This window comes from Rhinopithecus bieti, unplaced genomic scaffold (assembly GCF_001698545.2).
Source record: "Rhinopithecus bieti isolate Rb0 unplaced genomic scaffold, ASM169854v2 scaffold_11161, whole genome shotgun sequence".
Lineage (NCBI taxonomy): Eukaryota > Metazoa > Chordata > Mammalia > Primates > Cercopithecidae > Rhinopithecus > Rhinopithecus bieti.
In genome coordinates, this window is record NW_016806937.1 from 95,967 (window position 1) to 113,338 (window position 17,372).

The window sequence follows — 17,372 nt, forward strand, 5'->3', positions numbered from 1 at the left end:
ATTACAAACTTGAATATTGAAATTTTAAAAAATCAATATATGAGCTGAATATCAGAATAGATAAAAAACCAAGAGAAAATGACTAAACTGAAAGACTCAACCAAGGACTTTTCCCAGAAACAGAACACAGAAGAAAACACAGATGGAAGTTAAGAAAGAAGTAAAGAGAAATGGAGAATGAATCCAACAGCATGATAATCCATTTAATAGGAATTCCAGAAATTGCGAATAAGAGGAGTGAAGGAGAAGAAATAATTAAGAGGCAGAGAAAAAAAAAGATGGAAGTCTTTAGATCGAAAACAAAAGATAGTAGTCTTTAGATTGAATGGATCTATCAACTGCTGAGTAAGTTAAATAGAAAGACCCACACTTAAGCTTTTTTTTGGAAAAATTTACAAGGAAGAAGAGAAAATTCTTCTAACAAACGAAACAGATTAATCAACTTTGGCTGCCCTGGCAAAATACCACAGACTGGGGAGTTTAAACAATGGAAATTTATGTCCTCACAGTTCTGGAGGCTGGAGAAGAAAGAGAGTAATAGGAGAAAGTAAGCTGTAAAGAAATAAAAGTTTTTAATATTTTTTGCTGGGAGGATCTAGGAAGTGATTGACTCTAAATATCAATATGTCTCTTAAAATGCATCAGTGCATCAATCTATGGGTTAGTGATACAAAATAGGATGAATAATTTCAAACAATTATAGAAGAAAAAAATGAAATGAAAAGGCATTTAAGTGGAAAATCTTAGATTTAGAAACTAACATCCAGATACATGATGCTTGTAAGATACACCTAAAGCAAAATGAGACAGAGAGGTTAAAAATAAAATAATGGAAATAGCTATGTTGTGCGAATTCTAAGAAAAGGAAAGCCAAGTTGTAACAATATCAAACAAAATAGAGCTCAAGGAAAAGAACAATGAAAGGAAGTAAGGGGATGGAGTATCCATGTTGATAAAATATAACATCAATACAGAAGATATCTCAGCTATGAACTTTTATGCACCCAGTAACTTAACTTCAATACAGAAAGCAAAAACTGAAGGATATACAAGGAGAAAGTGTTAATCTACAATCATGGTAAGAGATCTCGTTATTCACCTCTCAGAAATCACCTGATCAAGTAGCTGTGGATCAGGGACAGTTAGAGAGAATCTGAAGAACATACATATTATAATTTTACAGCGTGATCTAATAGACATAGATGTTAAGAAAAGGAGACTTCATTATTTTCAGTCACACATGGAACATTAAAAAAAAATTACTCATATAGTAGGCCACAAAGGAAACTCAACAAACTTCATTAGAAAGAAGTCAGACAGGTTACCTTCTGGGACAAAATGTAATAAAATTAGAAATTAATAACAAAAAAATGGCCAAACAATTCTATGCATCTGAACATGCTAAATACTGTAAAAATAACTCTTAGGTTAGCAAAGAAAAAAATATTACTATTTAGAAATAAATAACAAGGAGAGGCCATATATCAAAAACCTGAGATATATACCTAACTCATGAAAATGTATAGTCTCAAATAAAGTTCTTAGAAATGAGGCAAAAATTGAAAGCAAAATCAATAAGCTCTTTAATTCAAGAAGTTAGAAAGAGAAACACAAAATAAGCTCAATGAAATTAGAGGAAGATATTAATAAAGATAAAATGCAGAAATTAATTAACTAGAACACAAAAAATCAATAGAATAGATCAATAAAACTAAAATCTCTTTCTTTGAAAATATCAATAAATTAGAACAGTCTGTGGCAAGACTGAGAGTGAGAATAGAGTGAGTAATGGTCACAAAAATCAACAACATTAAGACATAATAGAGACATAACATACAAAGCACATTTTAAATTAAAGAGAATTTAGACCAAAATATTTTAAAATCTAAATGAATGAATAATTTCCTGGGAAACAATAAATCACAATAAATAATAAATCACAAAAATTGGTTCAAGAAGAAAATCGTGGAAGACCAATAGTCGTATAAAGAATTGAAATAGTAATTTAAGATCTACCCCCACTAAAGTGCACCAAAGTGAGAAACTTTATGGTCAAGTTCTAGCAAACATTCAAAAAATCCATAATCCCATGTCATATACTATGCAGGGCATGGAAGAAGATAAAAGCTACTCTAACTCATTCCATGTGGCTACCATAACCAAGTACCAACAGTGGGCAGGGAAAATGTGGATGAAAGGAACAAGCCAGTATTATTTATGAGCAAAGATACAAAAATTCTATCTAAGGTATTAGAAAGTCAAAACTAGTAAGGTATTAGGAGCAAAAAATGTAAGAATAGTACAACATTAGAAAGCAACTAATGTTCCTCACTAGAGTAAAATTATCTCAATAGATACTGTCAACTGATGCTAAAATTTAATGTAACTTAACAACAATTTCTGATTAAAACTAACAAATTCAATTTGTAATGTTTTCATATCACAGACCCACGGTATACATCATAGTTAATGGTAAAATATCAGAAACAATCCTTTTAAAATCAGCAACCAGGCAAAGATGTCTATAATCACTATTACTTTTCAGTATTGCCCTGAAAGCTTACATAAAGACAAGAGAAGAAAATAAGAAATGTAACTCTGCAGAGGAAGAGACAAAACTGTTAGTATTTGCAGTCAATATAACCATCTACCAGAAAAACCCACAAGAACCAAATGTGAGTTAAACAAGTTGACTAGATATAAAATCGACACACAAAATAAATAATTTTAAAGTAGCACAGCAATAACTATGTAGAATATTTATTTTTATAACTCTATTCACAAAAGGAAAAAAAAAACTGAAAAATACCTCATACAAATTTCATAAGAAATGTCAGCAGAAGTGGTATAAAGAGTTAGGACGTGAAGGGAAACCCAGTTGTGATGTTATTAGGTGGAGTAGAGTTTTTTTTGTTCTGGTTTTGTTTGTTCTGCCTTTTAGTTTTTCTTATTATTTTGCTTCAAATGATATTTTCTTTTAAATTTTTAATTATTATGGGTACATAGTAGACGTATATATTTGTGGGATACATGTAATGTTTTGATGTAGGCACACAATGTGTAATAATCACATCGGGGTAATTGGGGTGTCCGTCACCTCAAGCATCTATCAGTTATTGGTGTTAGAAACATTCCAATTCTACTCTTTTAGTTATTTCTAAATATACAATACATTATTGTTGACTATAGTCAGCCCGTTGTGCTATCAAATACTAACACAAATTCATTCTGTCTAACTATATTTTTGCATCCATTAATCATCCCCACTTTTTCCCCTGCTCCCCACTGCCCACATCAGCCTCTGGTAACCATCATTCTACTCTCTATCTCCATGAGTTCAATTGTTTTAATTTTTAGTTCCCATATGTGAACATTCAAATTGTGTCTTTCAATATCTGCTTTTTAGGTTCTATTTCCCTTACAGTAGAACCAAGTTCAGACAGCAAAGGCCAAAATCAAACACCTGTTTGTTGATCCAAATGTGCCGGGCTTTGCAGGTTCAGTATTTCATTAGCAATTAAGAAAATATCTTTTCCGGAAGCAGAATGAGAGCATGCATTGCAAGCAAAGCAAAGGGAGCAGAAAGAAAATTTTAGGAACATGGAAAACAAAGCCTGGAAACATGCTAAAACTTCTCATGATCGGTCCTGAGACCGAGGTGAAGCTCAGGAGTGGGAGAGGAGAGGTCTCTCCCCCTACACATGCTCCAAAAAACCAGGGTGGCCAAACAGATGGTGCAAAACATTTTTAAACCACTTTTAACACAGTAACTTTTTTTGCCTGCTTGCTCTTTATTCCTTTAGTCAAAAGTCTTACCAGCTGTCACCATCTCAAGGAAAATGTCAGGGGCTTGTGGCTGCCTGTGCCTCTCCTCACTTTGGTGGGGGAGAGAGGTATGGAACCTCAGCCAGCTACAGTCCTGGCTGCAGAACTGCTGAAGTGGCCGAGGGTAGGGGGAAGGCCTCTCACAAAAGTGAACCCACCATGGAGGCTCCCAGCCAATCTCTTCCACGTATCATCCTTTCCAGGGACTAAGCATGTATACTTTCCAAAGTACTTTCCCTAGGTTCTTGTCTCCTCTGAACATCCCTGAGACAAATATTATTCCCATTGCATGGAGAGAGCAATGGCAAAGCCCGGCTTCTAGCTTTGTAATCTACCACCTGTGGGTTTTTGGAAAAGTTCCTTTTCTTCTCTGGACCTTAGCTTCTCCACATGCATGAGAAAATTGTCCAAATGTTCTCCAAAGTTGCTGCCAACTCTAAAGCTCTGATGCATTGTCTAATACCAGTTAGACATCCCCAATCCTCCTCTCTGAATGACAGTTCTGGCTGCTGCTTCCCTGACCCCTTCCTTCTGCCCCAGGGAGAGCTCAGTATACACCACATAAATCAGAACCTGAGAACCACAAGAGGCTACCAAAGTCACTTCCTTAACTTTTTTTTTTCCTTCTTTTTCAAACACCAATAAGTGACTTCTTTAAATGGAAGCCAAGTAGGGCCATTGGCTTCCTGTTGAATCAAAAAAAAGAAAAAAAAATTGATGAGTAATTTGCTGAAACTAATCCCCCCATCTTTTAAAAATCACACATTTAAACTGATTTAAAGAGACCTTTAAAGAAGAATTTAAATTTTCTTTCCTCCTTGTTTAACTATATAATTGTTTTCACTCACAGTAATATTCTCTTGGAGGCATATGCTTGACTTACTTAATAAATCTTTCTCCACATTTGAAATAATCCATTAGCAATACAGAGCTTGACACTCCATTACCCACAATAAATTTCACTGCCATTAAATTGCCACATGCCGCATGGAGGAAAGGAGATACCAGGATGGCCTCTCTAAGACAGGGCAGAGTCAGAGCTCAGCATGGAGCCTGCTCCAAGCCTGCCTCTCAGTCTTTAGCCCAGCCCTGGGTTCTCCTGGCAGTCAGGGCATCTATCTAGCCTACCGTAGGGCTGACCCAGAGAGAAAAAGTTGGGTGGGTAAATCCACATCTACTCTAAGGCTCATCTTTCTCATTCCAGTGGGTTTGGGGCTGGGGTCCAGGCAGTAGCACCCTGTGGCTAATACTCACCTTTAGGACATGACATGGAGCAGGGCAAACCAGAACGGCCATCAGGCTCACCCTTGGTCCTAACACAAAACCTCAGCATCCCAGCTGGCCTTAACACAGAGCCCCAGTCCTCTTGCACATCATGTACATGGTACAGCTGATAAAGAAAAGTCAAATGAGTTCACCACTTTCCTCTACCGTTGCCAGCTGGCTGTATTCTCAGGGGACACTGAAGCTCAGCTTACAAGCTGATGACGTCTCTGCTTACCACGAACGGGCAGCTCCAGCGTGGAGAGAAAGAAAGAAATCATTGACTGGGAGGACTTCAGAATCAGAGCTGAAAGAGACCTCAGAGGCCATTGATTCGGGGAGTTCTGAAGCTTTGGTATGTCAGCATCACCTTGGGAGCTTGTTAAACATACTAATGTCCAGCACCTCCACACACCAAGGAAATTCTAACTCAGAAGGTCTGGGTGGGCCTGGGTGTCTGAAGCCTCAAGAGCAGCAAATGCTGACACATTCAGATTTTTAAAAACCAGTGATTTGGCTTCCAGGTTCTCAACATTGGCTATACAAAGTAATGAGCTGGGGCCAGGCATGGTGGCTCATGCCTGTAATCCCAGCACTTTGGGACGCCAAGGCAGGGCAGATCACTTGAGGTCAGGAGTTCAAGACCAGCCTTGCTAATATGGTGAAACCTTGTCTCTACTAAAAATACAAAAATTAGCCAGGCATGGTGGTGCAAACCTGTAGTCCCAACTACTCAGGAGGCTGAGGCAGGAGAATCACTTGAACCTAGGAGGTGAAGTTTGCAGTGAACCGAGATTGCACAACTGCACTCCAGCCTGGGCAACAGAGTCTCACTCTACCTCAAAAAACAAACAAACAAACAAAAAACCCAAAACCAATGTAACGAGCTGGGAAAGGTTTAAAAGTACCAATTCCTGGGCCTCATGCCACACTGATTAAATCAGGATTTCTGGCTATAAGCCCCAGACATCAGAATTATTTAAAAGCTCCCCAAGAGATAACAATAGGCCATGAGGATTGAAAACGACTATATGGGTAGTTGTTTTCCCTTACCGAAGGGAACTAAGGCACAGAGAAGGGTCGGAACTTGCCCCAAGTCACACAGCAAGTGAGAAGGATTGCTGCGTAGAACCCAGGTCTCCACCAGTGTGATGTGAGCTCCTTGTGTGCGCCAAGGTACGTGTGGGAAAGGAACAAGTTGGGCTCAGGTTGGTTACTGGTGCCCAAGGAAGAGTGCCATGCCCTGGAAATAACTGTCACTCTTCAGGGAATCAAGCACCTAGGCTGGGTCAATGTTGCTGGTCTGGGACCACACTTTAAGTAGCAAGGGTCCAGATCCCTTTTATTTACCTCCTCCTCCCTTCGCAATCCCAGTATTCAACCGTCAAGCAACAATTCCCAGTTTTTCACAGTCTCCGCACATAGTGAGGTCATGGAAATGAATGCACTTTGTCATCTGGACCTTAGGGAGGGATGTTAAGTGTTATGAATGAATGGCATGTCAGGTAGATCCTGCCCAGATGGTAAGTGTTCTGAGGGCAGTTCTGAGTCCCCTTCTCTTGTCTCTCTTGGATTGGGCTGAACGGTCAAAATTTGAAGCATGCCCAAGGCCCTGCATGGCCTTGGGCAAGTCACTTCCTTGCAAGAGTCCCGTCTGTAAAACTGGGATAGCTAATACTCACCTCCTAGGATGTTGTTTGGATTAAATGAGACATTGGGTAGAAAGGGCCCAGCACAGGAGGGATGTGTAAAACATAGTTGACTGTCTCCATTTCCTTACAGAGATGCCACAAACAAGGCAGAGACACTGAACTCAGGCTGCCTGGGTCCAATCTAGACTGTTTCACTTCTTAGACCTGGGGCAAGTGGTTAACTTTTCTGGCCTTGATTTTCTCTTCTGTATGAAAACAGCACGTGCCACAAAGGGTTGCTGTGAAGTTTAAATTAAAAAGTGCATTTAACGTGCTTAGCACAGTGCCAGGCACACAACACAGTAAGCACGCCATAAACAGCTATTATTTTGGCTACTGTTGTTGTTACTATTGGTGCTGCAGATCCCTGACCTCCTTTGCAATCAGCATGGCAAATGTTGGGAGTCCTATTCCTGTTAATGGTGGGGACTTGCATGAGACTTTCCACCTCAGGAAACAGACATATCATTATTGCAGTGAGGATTGCAAAGTAAGCCAGAAAGAGCTGGCTGGATTTTCAGCCTCCCTAGCCTGGGACTCCAGTCCTCAGGGCAACTAGGCAATGGTGCCCTTCACATGGCAGGAGGGTATCCCCTGTTGGTGCCTTATGGAGTCTTGTTTATTCCTCTATTAAGGTACTTGTAACATCCGAATTCAATCATTTTCTTGCCTTCCAACCAAGACCCCAGAGTCTAGGGCCAAGCCTTTTTCATCTGTGTGTCCCTTTTGAAGCCTGGGAAGCAGTAGGTTCTCTAGAATGTTCACTGGATAAATGAATGAGTGAGCTAATGAATTCATACTGGAAATTTTTATTGAATTTAATAAACCTAAACATCTTATTACCCTTTCTGGAGTTGAGCAGTGTGGTGGAGACCCACTAACAAAGAGCAGGATCTACTACTTATCTCAGGACAGCCAGTCCCGTCAAGGATGGGGACAGTTTGGGAAGAAAAGGGAGCCCACAGGATAGAGGTTTTCTGCTGGCAAAATTCTCTTAATTCCATGTCTGAACCAGGGAAATTTATCTGATGCTCTTGGAAGTAGAGTATGGAAACTGTGGAGAGGGTTCCTGGAAGGAAAGTCAAGAGGAAGCCTAGAAGGGTAGACACTGTCCTAGACTGATGTCCTGAATCCAGAGCCTCCAGACCACAGAACATTGGGATAGAGCTTATGAATCAGAGTGAATGCTACCATTTGACTTTGCTTCACCATCACACAAAAGCTTGAATTTCCACTAAAACTGCAATTTAATACTTTAACATAGGGACTCCTCTACCCTAGCAGTGGTGCTGAGTTCCAACTCATTTGTTTCCCCAAAATGGGCAGCATAAGCTCCTTAGAACCATTTCAGATGGTCCCAGCACTGCACAGATGGGGAAAGCAACCGAGAGAAGCTTTGCATTGCCAGGAATATTGATGGTTGGAATGCAATTGCTATTGCAGTGATTCAGGAGCACGCTATGTTGCAAATGAACAGAAACCTGTAACTCTTGCATGATTAAGTCACTTAACTTAGTAAAAGATAGTGTTGTCTACCTCCTTGTCTTCTCCTTTAGAAGAACAGAAGGTCACAGTCACGGGACTTAAAATAGACCCATAAAAGCCAAAGGTAAGTAGATAACCAAAAGAAATGTGGTAAAGTTGGTCTTCTATTGCACTGTGCACTGAGCATGAGGCAAGAGCAAAATTAATGGGCTCAAGCAAAGTTTAAATGGAGGTAGGCATCTCTCCAACCTTAAGGGCTTTGGGGACTTGTGAAGGTGAGAGATGTCCTTGAAGTTAGTTCCACCTCTGCCCAGGCTCCTTGGAGCAAGGACCATGTCATTGTCAGATTCATGTTACCATCACCCAATATAGTCTTGCCCCGGCCCATAATAGGTACTCCACATGTGTTTGATGAGTCTCCAGGATGGTGTAGAAATTACTCATAATTGAAAGAAGACTATGTTGAAAAAGAGAGAGAAGCTTTGCTAGAGGTCAACAAACTATAGCCTGTAGGCCAAATCTGCCTCAAACCATTTTCGTACAGCTCACAAGCTAAGAATGGTTTTGACATTTTTAAATAGTTGGAAAAAATCAAAAAAAGAATATTTTGTGACAGGCGAAAATCATCAGTATCTATAAGGTTTTATCAGAACACAGCATATTATTGATAGATGCTTTTGTGTGTTACAGTGTGAGAGTTGAGTAGTTGATATAGAGACTATATGGCCCACAAAGCCCCAAAAGGTTTACCACAGTGTCTAATCCTTTACAGGCTTAATCCTCCTGTTCTAAACCTTTAAAATTGGTGAAGAGTTGGGAGAGAGTGAGATACACACATACACACACACACACACACACACAGAAACTTGGTAGCAGAGAAAACTGCTTAACAACCAGAATGTCAGCTTGGGCTGAAACAACAAATTGCCATAGACTTGGTGGCTTAAACAACAGACATTTATATTCTCATGATTCTGGAGGCTGTGAAGTCCAAGATCAAGGCACCAGCAAATTCAGCGTGTGGTCAGGGCTTACTTCCTGGCTTACAGATGGCCATCTTGCTGTATCCTCAGATGTCAAACAGGAGAGAGAGAGAGCACAAACACAAAACCCACTCTGGTGCCTCTTTGTGTAAGGACACCAGTCCCATCGTGAGGGCTCTATCCTGATTATCTCATCTAAACCTAATTAACTTACAAAGCCTCCACCTCCAAATACCGTCACATTGGAAATTATGGTTTTAACATACTTGGTGGAGGTCAGGGAATACATTCAGTCCACAGCAAAGAGTTATTTAAAAATGATATACATAGCCTTGAAAAGAAGTGTTTTCTCTCGCTGGAAGTGTCTGCAGATAGACATGCACTTCTCAGAGATGCTTTTAGAAGTTTCAAGAATTAGGACAGGGAGCAAGCAGATGATCTTTAAACCCCTTCCAGCCCTGAGGTGTCCAGAGTTTATGACTCAGACACAATTGAGGCCAGAAGGTGCCAAGGTGACTCTCTGGTCTAGGGGTCTCTTATACCTTTGGGTTTTCGTATTACATTCTCCCTCCTCTGCCTGTCTTATGGGAAGCTTTTCTAATTACAATGAGCTAAAAGCTCCACTGAAGATCTTTCATCTTTCCATCAGGTAGGCATATCCAGAGATACTGGACTGTAAATTCTGAATGTATTTGTTAAACCTAAGTGATAGCAGTTGCTGACAAGGGGAAAGTTATTTCTTTATTCACCAAGTCTCAGAGCTTTTGATATGAGTCAGTCTTCAAACATAAAGGTGACTTTGCAATTGCATATGGTTTTCTGTGGGACCACTATTTCTCATTTGAAGCCGTAAGAGACTGATGTACCTGCAGTTCCAGTCTTCCATCTCCAAGGGCTCTATAAGCTATCTTAACTTAAAAATTTTCCTTTTGGTATCAACACAGGCCAGATTTGGGGTTAGGTGTTGTAGTGGGGATAGGCATGGAAGCTGTTCTTTTGTTTGTTTTTGGTTTGCAAGAGCATGTCACTGTTGCCCAGGCTGGAGTGCAGTGGCATGATCTTGGCTCACTGAAACCTCTGTCTCCTGGGTTCAAGTGGTTCTCCTGCCTCAGGCTCCCAAGTAGCTGGGGTTATGGGCATGTGCCACCACACTCAGTTAATTTTACTGCATTTTTAGTAGAGATGGGGTTTTGCCATGTTGGCCAGGCTGGTCTCAAACTCCTGACCTCAAGTGATCCACCTGCCTTGGCGTCCCCAAATCCTGGAATTATAGGCATAATCCACCACACCTGGTGAGGCTGTTCTTTAATCCTGTTCTACCTAATGAATAGTCATTGATGTGGACAAATGAGGGAAAGCCCAGAAGAGAGCAAAGAGCAGGCTGAGCAGCTCCCCAGATAGCTCGGAGAAACCCTAGGGAATCAAAGTGGCTGGAGAAGAGGTTGATGTGGTTTAAAAATATTGCTGTCATTTCAGTGGCATAAGAGTCAGGTTTTACTGTAATAATGCTGTGTAACAAATAATCCCAAAATCCTAATGGTTTACAATACTAAGCATTCATTTCATACTCGTGGGTCAACTGTAGTTTGACTGTTCTCAGCTAGGCTTCGCAGAGCTCCACAAACTAGACTAGACCTATGCTTTGGGATGTTTCAGATCTCTTCTCTGTGTCTTCCCTCAGAGTGGGACATGTTCTTATAATGCAGAGCAGAAGCTACAAGGGAGCTGGAAGAAACTCACTTAAGGTCTCAGCTTGGAACTTGCACTATGACACTTCTGCCCACATCCCATTGGCCAAAGCAAACCATATGACCAAGCCCCAAATCAATAGTGCAGGAAGGTATACTAGAGCTATGGATAATCCATGGCTAGGACACAGAGGAAAGAAAGAATTATGGACAAGTAATATAGTCTAACACAGTGGGTGACCTAATGTCCCTTTACTTCACAAACTTTGCTGAAATGCTACAAGAAAATCGAGATCATTTTCCAGACTCATTTAATAGAGCTCAGGGATTATAAAGAAATTTTGGTTTGAGATGGAAAGCATGAGGGCACAGACCATTATTCTGAATACCATTTGTCTCATGGATCCCAGGAGATACAGAAGTTTATGGGAGTTGGGGCTGAATCCTCTAGAGCTTAAAGAAAAAGCAGCAAGCCCACATGAATGCAGTTTCTTCTATCTCCACATCCTTTAAAGACTCTATTTAACCAGTTAGTCTGCTTGCAGTTCACCAAGATTGTATCTTGTGCTTTCACCATCAGTTAACACGTGATGGGTTATTTCTGAATACCCAGGATAATGATAAAATAAACACAAAAAAGTATAGTTCTTTTTATGCGCTTGCTTCTTAACAGTTTACAAAATGTTTTTACCTACATGATCTCCTTTAACACTAACAACCATCCTTCCAGGTAAACAAAAGGAACACAACAAAAATAAGGTAACTCTATTTTAAGGTTTTAAAAAGGTAAGTGATGTGCCCTAGTTCACAGGTAGGTATTAAAGTTCTGGGACTGGAGATGAGATTTCCTAACCCCTCGTCCTCTCTCCCTGCTCCTATCCAGCCACACCTACCTCTGTGATTTTCCTTGGGCACTGCAATCGTGCTTCCCTCTTAAGGTCTTTGCACCTTAAGTTCCCTCCGTCTAGAATACCGTTCCTCCAAATAGACCAGGGGTTTACTTTCTCACTGTGTTCTGTTCTCTGCTCGATTGTGCCCACTTCAGAGGTGTCTGAGGCACCCTGTCTACAATTATGCATCTCATTACCCTCTATGCTTTCGCTGTCCTTTGCTTTTCTGCATAAGGTTCATCACTCTGTGATGATACATTCTACATGGAGATGTCTGCTTGTGCATTATCTGTCTCTCTTCTGAAATGGGAGCTTCACAAGGGCAGGAAGCTTGTCTATTCACTGCAGTATCTAGCAGCACCCTGAAATAGGAATGGTATATGGAAAATGCTCAGTAAATATTTTTTGAATGAATGGATCAATGAATGGAATAAATTAGCTTTAGTTCTTTCTCTCTCCAGACATAACCCTCTCTGACACCTTACCTATGGTAGGTGCAAAACTTTGCCAGAACTGTCTATGAGCTTCACTCAGCCTTTAAGAAGAACTGAGCCCCAAGACACTATCAGTGATGCTCCGATCCCACTTCAGGCCCTTCCAATGGTTGTTCTGGCAACACTGTATGATCAGCAGCCTGGATCAGAGGCTTGAGGAGCCAAACCAGAGTTCAGGAGGACAGCATCTTGTGTCCCTGGAGCAGAAATCTTGAGACAAAGTCCTGACAACTGGCATCTGCACCAGAAGCATGTGATAGTCTGGAGTGATGCTCCAGGATCTCTTCATAAGCATGGCTTCCTTAAGCCAGTTTCCTACTTGGCTTCAGTACCCAAAAGGCTCCTGCTAAGAGACCCCACTAACCCTGAGGATTTCCTTGAGCACAGGAAGTACATAATCTTGCTTTGTCCCAGGCCCATCCTGTTGAGAGCAAATGAAGACCCATCTTGACCACCCCATGCAGTGGGAAGAAGACCGTCTCCCCTGCCAGCTTCAACCTTGGTCCATTAAGGGTTATCATGCCACTACTCATCAGCAGAAACCCAACCCCCACCATAGGATTTTAAAGTAGAAAAGAAACATGTGTTAAATAGTCTCTATCTCTATCCAGACATCAAGATACATAACTCACATTACAAGCACAGCACACCTCACATATATGGAACCACCAGCCATGTGACCTTGGCTGGACATCAAAAGCTTTCACTTCTCAAGAGCTTCAGTATCCTTCAATATCCACAAAATGGGAATCTGTCTCAACATGTTGCTAGAAAGATGCCAAGAGATGATGTTTGATTCTCTAATCTATCTCTAGTGATTTATTTAATGGGTTAGTTTAGCTCTTTCCATTTCAGTTTCCTCTGTCATAAAAGTGGGAAAGCCAAATAAATACTAAAGTTCCTGCCAGCTCTAAATGTCTATAAAATGTCTTCAGATTGTTCAGTGAATTTGGTAAGCTTGCCAAATATTTTATTTCTAATACAATAAAATACATAGTACATTGTAAACATTTTAATTAGAACAGATTGTATAATTTACATGATATATGTTGCATTATGTCAAATACATGTGTGATAATACACCTCAAAATTATGACAATGTGTGACTCACATAATAAAAACAGTTATTCCTTCCAGTTCACACGCCCAATGCTTAATTTGATTTGGAGATAAATAAAGCATGGAAATTACCAGTTGTCTCATGGTTACAGTGTTTTAAAATACTATTTGCCTTGTAAAATGGATCTGGGGACAATTTATAGCAACCCAGGCTCATCGGAGGGCAGGAAGATGCCATCTCAACAGTCTTATCCTTTCCTGATACCTGCATCCATCTAGATGTGAGAGCAGCATGCGTCCAGCCTCCAAGGGAGTGGTATAGGATTTAGTACCACAATCTCCACCAACTTAGACCAAGAACAGCCTTGGATTGCACGGGTGGCAGATCGCAGGGCCAACAGAGGAAGAGCTTTCCTGCATCAAATCTCCACCAAAACGTGAGCTTCACAAGGGCAGGGACTGAGTCTATTTGCTTACCACACAACGCTTGGCACACAACAGTAGTCAACACTTATTTGTGGAAGGGAAGAGCAATAAGACGTTACAAAGATCCCAGAGAGGCCCAAGCCATAGGCAAGGTGACCTCTTGGTGGAGATACTGCCAAGTGAAGCCTGGCATTCCTGGGGACCGGGGATCTAGGTCTTTATGAATCCTGAGATTCCACCAAGACCTACAAAGATGAACACAAAATGGGGAGCTGAGGAGAGACAAGACGGTCTCTCTTTCTCATTTAGGTCCAAAGAGCAATAAATAGATACGGTATTGGCTGAGTTACACTCAGCTGGGTAATTTCTCTTCTGGAACAGGGACTTTCGAAAGCAAATTTACATCTGAAGCTGAGCTGCTGGTGAAATGAATAATAGAGTTCAGCCCAGGCTGGGAAAAGCATAGGCTAAACTATAAGCATGGTCCCAAGAAGAATCAAAGCTTGGCCTCTATATTAGCTTCGTAAGGCTGCCATAACAAAGCACCACACCCTGGGTGGCTTAAAACAATAGAACTGTATTCCCTCACAGTCCCAGAAGCCAGAGTCTGAAATCAAAGTGACAGCTGGGCCTTGTTCCCTCTGAAAGGTCTAGGTAAGAATCCTTCCTTGCCTCTTTCAAGCTTCTGGTGGTTTTCATGGCATTCCTTGGCTTGCAGCTGCGTCACTCTGATCTCTGCCTCTGTCTTCATAAGGACTTCTTCCCTGTGTGTCCGTGTTACTGTCCAAATTTCCCTCTCTTATATAGACAGTAGTCCTGGGATTAGGATCTATCTTAATCCAGTATGGCCTCATCTTAACTAAACTAATTACTTGGGCAAAGATCCTATTTTTTTTTTTTTTTTTTTTTTTTTGAGAGGGAGTCTGGCTGTCGCCCAGGCTGGAGTGCAGTGGCTGGATCTCAGCTCACTGCAAGCTCCGCCTCCCGGGTTTACGCCATTCTCCTGCCTCAGCCTCCCAAGTAGCTGGGACTACAGGCGCCAGCCACCTCGCCCGGCTAGCTTTTTTTTTTATTTTTTAGTAGAGACGGGGTTTCACCGTGTTAGCCAGGATGGTCTCGAACTCCTGACCTCGTGATCCGCCCGTCTCGGCCTCCCAAAGTGCTGGGATTACAGGCTTGAGCCACCGCGCCCGGCCAGATCCTATTTTCAAATAAAGCCACATGCTAAGGATCCAGTGAACATGAAGTTTTGGGAGACACTATTCAACTGAGCCCAGCCTCCGAGGATTATAACGGGACACTCTCCCTGGGGGAGCATGGCCGGATGTCAGAGTCTAGCCACTCCAACGGCAATGTTTGCCCTTCTGGAGCTCTCAAACCCCTTCTGCCACTAATGTGCCAGCCTCAGGGAGGCCTCCCTGAGGGAAAATCACTGTGCCTCCTTTAAACAACACACACAGAGTTAGATAGTAGACAATCTGATGGTTCTTTTAAGTTCAGAGGGAAAGTCGTGCCGTCTCCACATGGCAGAGACCCTACAAGATCCTCACCTCCTAAAGTGACCACAAGGATGTGGATATGGCTGAAGTCATATGAATCCAAGAGAGGGAGACCACTGAAGCCAGCATCCCTGCTCCTGACCTCCCTGGATGCTCTAGCAGTCTCTGCAAGAGAGTCCTGGCCCCAGCTCCTCCCCACAGGGCTGTGGCTTAGTTCTTGTCTCCACAGATAAACCAGTAAGCCTCAGAAGGGATGCACCAGGGGTGTGTGTGTGTGTGCGTGCGCACGCACGCGTGCATGTGCTCAGTGCTTTCCTGGAACTGCTTAGCCCTGAGATGGCAAGGGGTTAAGGGGAGAGCGTGAGTAGAATCAGAATACAAGAGGACCTATCCCTCCTTCCAGTAACCAGTGGAATACTGCTCTGCCAGTTCCATGTGATTAACCTGAATTGCCTCTTCACTGAGGGATGAACAGACCTTAAAAAGCCAGCTAATGTGGCATATTTCTGTAGTTCTAGCTTCTTGGAAGGCTGAGGCAGGAGAATCTCTTGAACCCGGGAGGCGGAGGTTGCAGTGAGCCGAGATCATGCCACTGCACTCCAGCCTGGCGACAGAGCGAGACTCCGTCTAAAAACAAACAAACAAACAAACAAAAAAAAAGCCAGCTAATGTAAGATAATTGTTCCAACAAAATACAGCCTATGAAAGAGATTGGAAAAGAAAGTGAGGTTAATGGTTAGTAATTATGCCGCTGAAAATCTAGGCAGCAGCTCCCAACCCCAAACATTTAGCACTGAGGAAAACTCCCAAGCGCCCACTGCTGCCTGATCCCCATGCGTCTCCCAGCAAGCCTGGAAGATGAACCTTCGGGAATCACCCTCCCCACTTTATAGATGGTGATATGGATCCTTGGGGATCATAATATGGCTAGCAGGAAGTGGCTCCTTCAAGGACATCCAAAGAACCCCCTTCGTTTACAGAAAAGGAAGATGAGGTCCAGAGAAGGTGATGCATTGGAACAATGTCACACAGCTGCTAAGATGCCACGTCAGAACTGAACCCAAGTTTGCCTGGCTGGAAATCCAGGGCTCTTTCCACAATACCCCGTGATGATGTGGTTTTGTGGCTTGCTCAGTTTCCCATGGCTAGTGGGTGACGTAATAGGGTCTTAACTGAAATGAGGGTCTTCCCCCTTCTTGTCCAGGCTCCTTTCCCGCTTCATACTTCTAAGACTCAAAGAGGATCACCTGATCACCAGCTCAGACTTCCCCTTCTTGTTTCACTCTTACTGATGGCCACTCCAGGACCCTCCCCAAGGAGACTCGGCAGGTCCACGTGAGAAGAATGGGAGACCCCATGACTAAGCACTTATTGGAAGGATGAGTCCTTGCCTTTACTACACCACCAGGCTGTGTTCTCAAACTGGGCCAGACATTTGTTATTTTGCATCAGCTCTAAATGCTGAATAGCAGAGAAAAAGTGGGACACTTTGGAACTGGCTTTCCTCAGTGCCAACAAAGTGCCATTATTTTAACTTCATTTGTGCAGTACAAATGAGAAGGAGATAAATGTCGTGTTCCAGCCAGAGTCTATTAGTGGGTATCAACTGTAACACAGAAAGATTGTACAATCTGGCCATGTTAGAGAAGCAGAAGGAAAACTGCACCCAAGGTCTTAGCTCTTACATTCCTTCAACCCGGGATTTCTGAAATGTGAAGCAAGATAAAAATGCAGACAGCGAATTACATATCTACAGCCAGTTGCCTATACTTGTTCCTCAAATTAAATATTAATTCTAGCTGGGTGACCTTGGATATGTCCCAGGTACCCACTTGAGGTTATCCAAGGTTACCCAGTTAGAATTAGTATTTAATTTGAACAAAAAGTATAGACAACCGGCTGGGGGTATGTAATTCACTGCATGCATTTAATTTTAAATTTTCTCATCTGTAAATTTAAGACAATATCTGACCCGCCCGCTACACCATTTTTGTACGAGAATTAAAGAAGCAAATGGAAGGAAAATTGCAACTGTTCCATAAACGTTATTAATTATGCACTACACATAA

The 17,372-nt window shown here is 42.0% G+C and overlaps 1 protein-coding gene across 1 annotated transcript in view; it reads right to left on the bottom strand.

Moving 5' to 3' along the window:
* Positions 1 to 5,267, bottom strand: part of CES5A (carboxylesterase 5A) — a 95,286-nt gene extending 90,019 nt beyond the window's left edge. Inside the window, exon 1 of the mRNA XM_017878961.1 lies at positions 5,080 to 5,267. Within this exon, the coding sequence (XP_017734450.1) occupies positions 5,080 to 5,121 (42 nt within the window). The 5' untranslated portion in view covers positions 5,122 to 5,267. The remainder of the gene's footprint in view (positions 1 to 5,079) is intronic.
* Between the last annotated feature and the right edge of the window lie 12,105 nt (positions 5,268 to 17,372).